The sequence below is a fragment of the Pseudoliparis swirei genome, chromosome 21 (genome assembly GCF_029220125.1).
Source record: "Pseudoliparis swirei isolate HS2019 ecotype Mariana Trench chromosome 21, NWPU_hadal_v1, whole genome shotgun sequence".
Classification (NCBI taxonomy): Eukaryota; Metazoa; Chordata; class Actinopteri; order Perciformes; family Liparidae; genus Pseudoliparis; species Pseudoliparis swirei.
Window position 1 is genome coordinate 5,288,057 of NC_079408.1, and position 10,486 is coordinate 5,298,542.

Here is a 10,486-nt window from a genome sequence, read left to right on the forward strand (position 1 = left end):
TACATTGCCTACGTGTCAATGAGATATAAAATAAAAGACATTAAAGAACATTACATGTCGCACTATTTTTTATTTACTTTAAAATATTTCAATATACATTTCAAAAATATTCTGTCTGCAGTTACCAAAACATGTATAACATGTTATAAAAATCAAATGAAGTATTTAGTTCAAGTTAACAAAAATACAACATTTTACTAAATGGAGGCTATTTCAAGTTCCAAGTGAAAGAGTAATTATGTAGAGTAGCTCAGTGTTATGTATTTTATTACTCATGTAATAGCACGAGGAACAGAATAGTTGATCGAGATGGAGCCAATTAGTACTACTTTATAAACGCCGGATACTTATACTTGTCTAATCTCATCCTATGTTAAATCGTCAAATATCATGTTGTGCAGTGACAGAAAATGAAAATACAGCACTTGATAACATGAACTTATTTACTTCCAACAATTGATAATAAGCTAATTACAAATCTATAAAGTCTGTTTTAATTTCAAAATTGTCAAAGCTTTTATTTTGAACGTTTAAACCGGAAGTCTTGATTCTGGTCCCCCAAAGCACTTTTTTCTCTCCCATGAGCCACACGCATGCGCACTTCCTTTAACTACATCAAACAATCCTTCGTGGGCATCTTGCGCTGATCTGGTGTACGGCAAACATATAATCGACTGATTCACGGTAGGTGGACATGCAGTTTGCAAAAAATAAACATTAATTCTCCTCCGTCAACTGTATTTGTCAAATACACACACATATTTACCAATAAAAACTGGACTGTCTGAACAAAACCTGCGGGGGTCCTGTTATTCCATTGATTTGCGGTCGAGTAGGACATTTCCCGTGGTTGTGTTTAACCTCACAACACTCGCACATTTTTAATTTCTAATTCCCTAAAGGTAATTGACCACGTCAACACCATGGCGTCCAGTGGATATCTCCAGGCGGCGGGGCTCCTGCTGGCGGTGCAGCTCCTGTGTCTCGGTGCAGCTGACGCGGATCAGGACGCGGGGACTGTCATCCCTGCCGAAAGTAGGTGGATTTAAATGACATTTGGATGATTTTTTTTTTTTAAAGCTTCTTTCTTGCAGGTGTGTGTTTAAAAAAAGGTGTATTAGGTTTTCCACCGAGATGTATTCATAGTCTCATGAGAGCAGGTCCCCACAGAGATGGGGTTCTGAGTGTGAATTGTAGGTCACCCTAATTGGTGCGTGTATATATATCACAACATGAAAATGGGCCCGCGCTGCTACTGTTCGACCCATTTCATCATCACCACTAGGTTAAAATAAAAACAGTGACGGTTCAAAGATGATTATGATTTTGTATTGCAGCCACCGGTGGTGATAAATGTACATTTGGCCCTTTTTTCATGAGGAAAAAAATGCCTTCTGCAGTTTAATTTACTTTTCTTAACTATTAGTAGACTATAAATAGCTCATTGGGCACTTTTTTTTTTTAGAAACGACACAATAATAATTGTACAAATTAAATCAATTGACTCAAAAGCAATTAAACACCCTAAATTCAACCCTTGCAGCCGACTTTGACCACGTGCATGTTGTGGTTAAAATGCCCGGATGTTTGTGCCACAGACTTAATGTGAATCTCTTAATTTTGAGTTCTCTCCTCTTACGTCCAGGTCGCCCGTGTGTGGACTGTCATGCCTTTGAGTTCATGCAGAGGGCTCTGCAAGACCTGAAGAAGACGGCCTTCAACCTCGATGCCAGGGTACGTTTTCTCCTCAGAAGTACTTTTTCCTTTTTTTATGGTTCAGTTGGAGTTTCACCTCCCGGAGCTCAAGGTTAACCTCGTGATTAAACTAGTGTACGGTCATGGTAACTTTGAACCTTTGGTTATTGGAGGTTTTGGAGGCTCTTGTAGGAGGATTTACAAAGAAGTCAAGTTCTTAAAAAAAAAGTTTTATTGTCTTATTTATATAAATGTATAGAGCAAAAAATCATTTATTTACATTTGTATCATGCTCTCCAAAATATTTCTATAATACACCAAAAAACATAAGTTTCCGCATCGCAACGCGTTAACCCACTCGTCATTATAATAATGAATGTCCTTAACAGAGATACCTTTTTGATTCATAACATAACGTAAACATTTTTTAAATATATTTTTTAAATGACTGTTTCAATGACGACAACGAATCTTCTTAAAGTCAATAAATAATGTTTGATTGCTATCTTCAGCACAAAGAGCACTTTAATTTACTGCGTTATCTTTCGGAGAAATTATTATGAATAAAAACAGCTAAATAAGTGCATTACCAAGAAATACAGCCCGGAGGAGCGTCTGCAGTGTTACTTGAGATCTGTGACCACCTCAGAGCCGCCTGAGAGGCACAACTACAGGTGTGTGTTTGCATGCGGTCACATGTTGTTATTGTTGTTGTCCATTGCAGACGGAGACGCTGGTGCTGCGGGCCGAGAGGAGGGCTCTGTGTGACTGTATGCCCACCAGCTCACTGCGCTGACTCCCCCCCCCCCGATCCAAACCTCTACTCATTTACGCAATAGGCACTTTATTTTACTTTCTCTCATATCGCCGTCGAGTGACACTTTGATTTGGATCAGAGGGCATGTTGTTGTTGTTGTTGTTTAGCCTTATTCGGGGCGACTTTTATACCACTGATGTTTTGCATTGTGAAACACGTCCGATTGTTTTTCATCGCCTTGGGATTCGGGGTCAGTTCTCATCTGTCTCCTCTTAAGCATAAACTATTTTTTTGTACTTTTTAGTATTTGACTGTATAACGTAGATACAGTGGAATGTGCGATACATTTCCTTCGTTGAATGTGTTGTACGAGATTAATGTTTACAACGATTATACACATCAAACTGTAGCATCACATGGGATTTATTTAACCTCTCGAAATATTTCTGTTTTAAACGATTCAACTGATTTTCAGGCTGGCTTCTTTTGCACAAAAAAAACACTAAAAAAGGGGGGGTTGGGTAAGTTATTGAATAATATATACTTATTTTCCTTATGATAACCGTAACGATTGTTTTGTAAACAAATCGGCAGAAAAACATTTTACCAGAAGTTAAAACAATATTTTTTTGTAGGCGTTAAAAAGCATACTTCTAGATCTTGATTTAGCACAGCACTGTAGCATGAATTTACAGCACTTTTTGTTCACCTACTGTCAATGTAGAGTTTATGTATCGATTGTATGAATGTACACACGTCTTCTCTGTCTGACGAAGGTGTATGCAGGAATATAGATGAACAATATCATTATGGAAGGGGGGGGGGGTGGGGGCATAGAGATAGAAATAATAATCGTCCGATTGTTGCTCGTTCATGAACACTGTACTTTGTTAACGATGTCACACGACACCACATTTATTGTCTCCATGTTGTACCTATCAATAAAAATAATAAATGAAAAACTGCTTTTATTTGTATCCTCTTGATTCATTCAGTGATTGCTTGTTTCATGAAATAGAGCAGCAGCCTAAACCCAAAGGTATTTAGTTTAACATCACAGAAGACTAACAGCATCTCAGTAACCAGGGACATTTTGGCATATTTGCTTTAAAAACAACTAATAGGTGATGATTAATATATATATAGTTGCCGCTTACTTTTCTGTCAATGGCTACAGGTGGACTTGTTTCATTCACGGCTATGAATCTTATTTTCTCATGCGTTATTAATGATGATATTACGCCTGCGTCCACACATACAAACACAGATCCCTGAGACCTAAAGGTCACATCTGTATTTATTTAAACTGTTTTACATGTTTGTCAACACACATAAGTGTTTGAGTTGTAGATAAAAAACCTTTTGTGTTTTTCCACGGCTCATAATTGGATAGAAAATAGCTAAAAATGAGTCAATTTCTAATTAATGATTGAAATAATGTTGTGAAAAGCAATAAATGCTAAATACTCTCTGGTCCTAGTTTCTCTAGTTTTTGAGTTTTGGACATCTTAAATTGTGATGGACATTTATCTCTTTCTTGACATGTAACACTAAATGATTCATCCGTTAAACAAATGTTCACAGATTAAATTATAATAAACCATACCAGGTGATATTTAAAGATTTTACAACCAATTTGGGATTAAAAGCAGGTTATATATTCAAGCGTGGGCTCCCCCTCTCAGTTCATATTTGTGTCACAGATGTTTCACAATGTGAGCAACACCTTGAATAACAGCAGCATTTACCCTCTGATCACTGATTGAAGGATTCTGGAGAGCCTCAACCCCTTCAGAGCAGAGTGTGCGTGAGTGTGTGTGAGTCACATACATGTTAAGGTCCTCATCTCCTTGCACACACACTCACACAAAACAGGGTTTATAAAATGTAAAAAAGAGCCATGCAATACCCCGATCCACCAGCAGGGGGAGCCCAAAACGGCAAGTGGCAGCACTGCAGCACTCTTAACTGCCCTCTGGGGGGGGGGGGGGATGTAAGACACCAACAGAGAGAAGAAGCGAGGCGCCCCATTGGCCGCTGAAGCAGCCTGCAGTGACCTGGCAGGGACCCCAGAGGCACCGCCGGGCACGGCGAGGCCCCCTTCATTGCGGCGCCGTGCACGAGCACCCGGACCGCACGGGACGCTCCGGCTCTGTTGCAGAGCCAGCGCCCACCTCCCGGACGCTTCTCGGAAAAGGAGTGACCGAGAGGGTGGAGTACGCTGAATCACTCCTTGTCGTCGAAGCAGCCTCCACTCCCTTCCTCGCTCACTGGCTCCTTCTCTCTGCAGAGGCCTTTTTCACTTTTCCTTTCATCTGCTCCTGGAGAAGATCACTCAGTCTTTCCAGCTGTTTGAAATTCTCTAGGGGGGGAGGGTACGGGGGGGATGGGGGGCGGGTCCTGAATATTGTCTTCCCCCTTTTATCTCACTTTTGACATCACCTCAAAGGTGTGTTCGCCCCGAGCAGCTGTGAGACTTATTGAGCAGAAGGCTACGTTATGTGGGAAGATGAGGAAAGGTCAGAGGTCAGATTATAGCACAAGACTCCAGATGCAGATATTTGATTTGATTTACTAGAGCGGTGGTTTGATTTATATTCCGATACCCCCCCCCCACAGCCCGGAGAAGACCTCCTGCTAGAGTCTGAAGGTGTTTCAGATTAAGAATAACTCCATGAATTTGATAATCTCCTCACTGATGGTCTCGTTTACTTATGTTGGTCATATAGAAGCGAAAAAAATTACAAATTAAAGAACTTTAATCATTTATACAATATTGTGTGTTACTATTTAAACTCTTCATATAGACGTTTAACCAAATTAACTGTTTATTGATGATCTTTAGCCAACTATTTGATTTTCTTTATGTCCTTTACCCATACTTAAATCATTTAGACAACGATTTTTAACAGCTTAAACTTCTCCGTATGCTTGTTTCTGACCTCGAAGGAAAACGCTCATTTTCAACACCGTGGCATTCATCTGAATCCCATCATGAGACGGCGGTGTGATACCAAAATGTCATGCTAAAGGAGAACCTTGTGGTGTTTTGACAAATAATCCACAAAGAGTTTTTCAAATCGAAGGCTACCATCCCGACGTGCATCTTCTGAGACGTCTTGTATACGGTCTGACATCGAAGCGTTTGTGGGGATGGTGGACGTGGTACCTCAGATCCTGAGTCCTGGTCGTGTCTATGCTGCGGATTCGCTGCCCGTCTTTTGGAGTGGCCTCTGGAGGAAAACAAAACACTCTTAAAGTACGAGGAGCAAATAAATGCAAGTTGTAGCAGAGATGAGAAGTTAGCGCGGCGGATCGTCGCAAAGCGATCAGCGAGATGCTAAAAACAAAGAACAGCAGCTGGTGTGAGAGGAAACTGTGAAGCAAATAAAGCTGTTCGCCAGCTGGTGACGCCTCTCCCTGATGAGGAAATAACAACACCAAAACAAAACCCCACGTGGTTCAGAGTCACCGCTGGATTGATGAGAAGATCCACACGACGTCCCCTCGGCCTCCCAGGCGTCCATTATCGGGAAATAATGGACGACGGGGAGGCCGGCACCGCCTGACGCGCATGTTCAATCATACTTACTGAGGCAGGGTGGTGTGCACACATTTACAAGTTAAAGACCATTAAAGGGGTGTCAGGGTTTTATTTTTATTTTTTTTGTCTTTGGATGTATATCAATGTATGTGTGTGGATGTATGTATATATATGTATCATTTTTATTTTATTTTTTTCTGTTTATGTCTGACATTTATATTTATGTCAGACATTTTTTGTATTTATTTTATGTTAATATATCTAAACAAATAAAAAAAATCAAATTTTGCCGTTATATTTAATTTAAATTTGTTTCTGTTTATGTCTGACATTTTTTTATTTGTTTTATGATAATATATCCAAACGAATACATAAAACGCAAATGAGAAAAAAAAGAAGAATCATACACTTACTCTGAGGTACTCTGAATATTTTCAGTTTTCGTGGAATATTTATTGACAATAAATCAATATTTTACTGAGTCTTAAAAGCTTCTCGTTGCTGACGGTTACACAAACACATCTGGAGCCACGGTTCCTCCTCTGGTATTAAAAGCGTCCAGATAATCTGAGATAACCATGCTTTTAAACTCCACGTGTGGGAGACATAAACATTGAAGTTTATTAGAGGCATAAACGCTTTAATTCAGCGCTTCTTGCTGCTCGGTTTAGTGCGAGGCCACAGCGACGAGAGGACGCTGGAGAATGTGCCAACGTGAGCACCATGAATAAGTGATGTGCATGATAATACATTCATTATGCATACGTGTGTATGTATATGCACCGCTGCACTATAACTAACTACAATAAAATATTATAATAAACCAGTGTTCATGACATTTAATACATAAAATTAAATATAATATTTCTAAATAGTCATTTTATCTCATGTATAGAACTTTTAACCCTTGTGTTGCCTTAGGGTCATTTTGACCCGAATCAATATTACACCCTCCCCCCGCCTTTGGTTTTTTTTTTGATTCAATTCAATGTTTCACTCTTACCTTTATATTATATTTACTTTTATTTTTTTTGGTTCAATGCAATTTCAGACAAAAAAAAATTATTAATATTATTAAATTATTATTGTTTTTTAAGTTTTTTTGTTTTATGTGTTGTTTTGTTGACTTTGTGTTTGTTAATTATTAAAATTTGAATGGGTAAAATTAAAACAAAGGCGGGGGAAGGCGAGAGGTATGATTGATGTTAAGTCAACACCCTGAAGATTTAAGTTGTTCTCCATGTCTTTAATGTTACATATTGATCCCATGTGGGTGTGTTCTGATCAGATTTGATGCACTTGCTTAACCAGGAACCAACATTATCTCAGAATTAAATATAATCCATTCCATTACAGCCGGCTTTTATGACCGAGTGGGTTTCGCATGTGGTCACTTCGGAGTAAACAGAGAGAACATGTCTAGATTAATGAATTGTCTCATATAACATGAGTAGCTCATTTCAGGACAATAAACCCAGTAAATCACGGTTACAATGTGCAGTTTCTGTCATATAGAGAGGTAATTAATTGAATTAAACTCTAAAGTCATTTATATTTACCGGTGGTGTTGAATTCACTTGAATTCATAAAGTTTACTAATTAATAATGTTATGTACTAAATTTGGGAAAAATGCTCGATAAGTAATTTGACAGTCATGAAAAGCTAAATGTTTTAAGCCTTAAAAATAGGATATATTTCTGGGTATTTGTATTGTATTGCATTTAATGTAAACTCAACACTGTGTAAACTTAATAATAAATGTAGTGATTTATACTGCGGTGCTCATCCAGTCATTATTACTTCTAATGACGCTTCTGCTGCTACTTCTTTGAGTGCATCGATAAGTGGACGTAAACACGGGCTGTAAACAGCTGTTCATACGGCCTCTTTGTGAAACACTGCTTATTTTAATCAATATTATTTATCCAGAGTCTCCATCTCAAGTGATTAATAGCATATTCTACTTGAAGATGATTTAAGTATTTCATCTTCTTAAAGATCTTAATAGATGTTTGCGTCTGTTGCTCCCATTTGGTGGATCTCATTTTTAGCTCAGTCATTAAAAAAAACTTTCCTTTAATATCACAGTAGGACAGGAAGTCCATGACAGGAAGTAGCTGTAGTGGTGCCTAGATGATCAAACTATTCCACATATGGTTTTCCATGTTTCCTGTATCTAAACTCCATGAAACACCTCGTGCATATGGCCTCGGATCGACCGCCTCCATCTCGGAGAAACCACTTCCCACCTGCGACCACTAGAGGGAGTTAGGGCGCACACGCACGTGCACGATTAGATGTCGAGCTGATGGAGTAATTAGCTCGCTCGCTGAAGCCCTCACCCCTTGAGGGGCGGTGGTCCTCTCTGGACGCAGAGTCGTTGAAAAGGGTCAAGAGAGCCGGGAGACTCATAGCGGCGCGATGGCCTTCCGAGGGCGGGGGTTTCCTCGGCTGCAGAAAGACGCATCGTGTCAGAGGTCACGCTCAAGGTTATTAGAACAATATGTGGGGCTCACATGTGGAGAATCACACATAACCACACACAGTGTGTGTCTCAGAGGGAAACGTCACTAAATCGGTCCAACTCAACAGATTATTGGATGGATGCCATATTTGGGCGGGGCTTTCAGCTCTCTAAGAGAAATGCAAAAGATAATCATGCAGATTAATACACGTATCATTTATAATATTTGTATATATAGCATGGGATTTTTGTTGTTGTGTGCAAATATTTATTTTTAATAAAGTACAAATAGAGATTTGGGGATGAAAGTGCTGTTAAAGGACTCAACTCATTGTTGGTACCAAAAAAATGTTTATTTCCTATGTTGTATTTTAAAAAAAATCTGTTTCACAGCATATATTTAGATTTTAATTATGTCCACATTAACAATATAAAAAGTTGCCAGATTCAAAATATGACGGATGACTAGACTTTCCCGGTCTCGCGCTCTCTCCAAACCAAACCTCATTTCTTGAAGCTGATTGTTGAGCAACGGCGTGACATTGAACCATCATGACAGACGTGACAGTGTGTCTGGTCATGCGTCGATGTCGGCAGCGCACCCACGACACAGCTTCCCACAAAGTGAGGACTGCCAACTCTGTACTTTTAGCTGGAGTTCTTCGTTGTCATCGACAAATCCCTCGTGACCGATCTACGGTGACCTTCTCAAATGTCAGATAAACACGAGGCGTCGACAGCCTCGACGGGGACCGTCAGATAACAGCGTCGCCAAATACCTGCTGCCCGCATTCCAGGTCTGAAAACACATCACAACTGTGACACGCAAGGGACGGCTTCACATTCTCACAGATACAAACCCAAAATCCATCAACTGTCATATTTCATCCGGGATTTGTGTTATAGAATTTGAACAACCGTGTCATAGAATTTAGATTTTTTAAATTTCTTCATGTGGATATGTTTTATAAAATTGAAATAAGATCATGGGACAGCAGAAAGTCGTGATGGATGTTGTATTATTTCCAAAATGATGTTACACTGCTACCATGGTCGCAAAATAAAAAGAACAGCAATTGTAGATCACATGTATATAAATATATATTTCTTTATTATTTCTAATTGGTGAATATTTTCATCCTCTAAATGTGGATGTTTTTTACAACTTTGCCGTTTGTGTTCCTTTGGTTGTGACATTACCGACTGCACCTGAAGGCTGCACTGCCAAGAGTCACTCAAAAATGAACACTGCGCGCATGCGCCGAGCATCGCGGTCCCGTCTCACGGTGAGCTCCGCAGCAGAGCAGCTGCTGACGCGGATAGAAAACCATCTTTCGACGCATTTTTGTGGAGCACATTTCCGAGCGGAGCCGAGTGTGTGATAACTTCTTAACTCTGCAGGTTATCAACTGACCCCCCCCTCCTTCTCCTCCCCTGGCGGCACTATAGTTGCAGGAAGAGGAGGAGGAGGATACCTTAAGGAGGAGGGAGTGGGGGTGGATGCTGCCTTATCAATAGCAGGTTGCCTCTGATGATCCGGTTCAAACTAGTACAGCTAGGCGATAGCTCAAATACGCTTTAATATATGAAAACATTAGAGTGTTTTTTTAAATTATAGCCAATTACATATTTATTGCATAACATTCATTGAGAGATTTCATCATATGCATGCGATGCATCGCAATAACGGTGCTGCAGATTTTTGGATGTTTTCACTAATATGGACACATCTAACCAAAGAATCCTCGTGTTATTACGATCATTTATCATCTTTGACGGGTGCTGAACATATCTCGTTATTCACTGGAAATGAACAATACACGGTTGCCTCATCATATCGAAGCCCCGGTTAACAGGGAGTGTCGGGGGGGGGGGGGGGACGACAACAACAACAACAACAAAGGGCTGGATGCAGCATCACCGTCGCCGCAGCCGCCGCGCGTAAAAGCCGCTATAATTGTCATCGCTGGAGCGCAGCGACCAGAGAATGTCGCCAACAAAATGGGCTAATTTGAAAGAGGGGGG

General features: G+C 40.0%; 1 protein-coding gene across 2 annotated transcripts; it reads left to right on the forward strand.

Moving 5' to 3' along the window:
- Window positions 1–147: 147 nt before the first annotated feature.
- Window positions 148–3,417, forward strand: c21h4orf48 (chromosome 21 C4orf48 homolog). Of its 2 annotated transcripts, XM_056442643.1 has the most exons (4): window positions 148–684; window positions 903–1,035; window positions 1,646–1,734; window positions 2,420–3,417. In XM_056442643.1, the coding sequence occupies exons 2-4, from the start codon at window positions 924–926 to the stop codon at window positions 2,489–2,491; spliced, it is 273 nt and encodes a 90-aa protein (XP_056298618.1). In that variant the 5' UTR covers window positions 148–684; window positions 903–923; the 3' UTR covers window positions 2,492–3,417. The 2 variants fall into 2 exon arrangements, with proteins under 2 accessions (XP_056298618.1, XP_056298617.1); XM_056442642.1 differs by having other exon boundaries at window positions 148–1,035.
- Window positions 3,418–10,486: the final 7,069 nt, after the last annotated feature.

Bases quoted from the DNA above. Each gene is read 5' to 3' on its own strand.
- c21h4orf48 (XM_056442642.1), top strand. From the start codon at position 924: ATGGCGTCCAGTGGATATCTCCAGGCGGCGGGGCTCCTGCTGGCGGTG. The intron at 1,036-1,645 runs GTAGGTGGATTT...TCTTACGTCCAG, and splicing joins GACTGTCATCCCTGCCGAAA to GTCGCCCGTGTGTGGACTGT. The intron at 1,735-2,419 runs GTACGTTTTCTC...TGTCCATTGCAG, and splicing joins CCTTCAACCTCGATGCCAGG to ACGGAGACGCTGGTGCTGCG.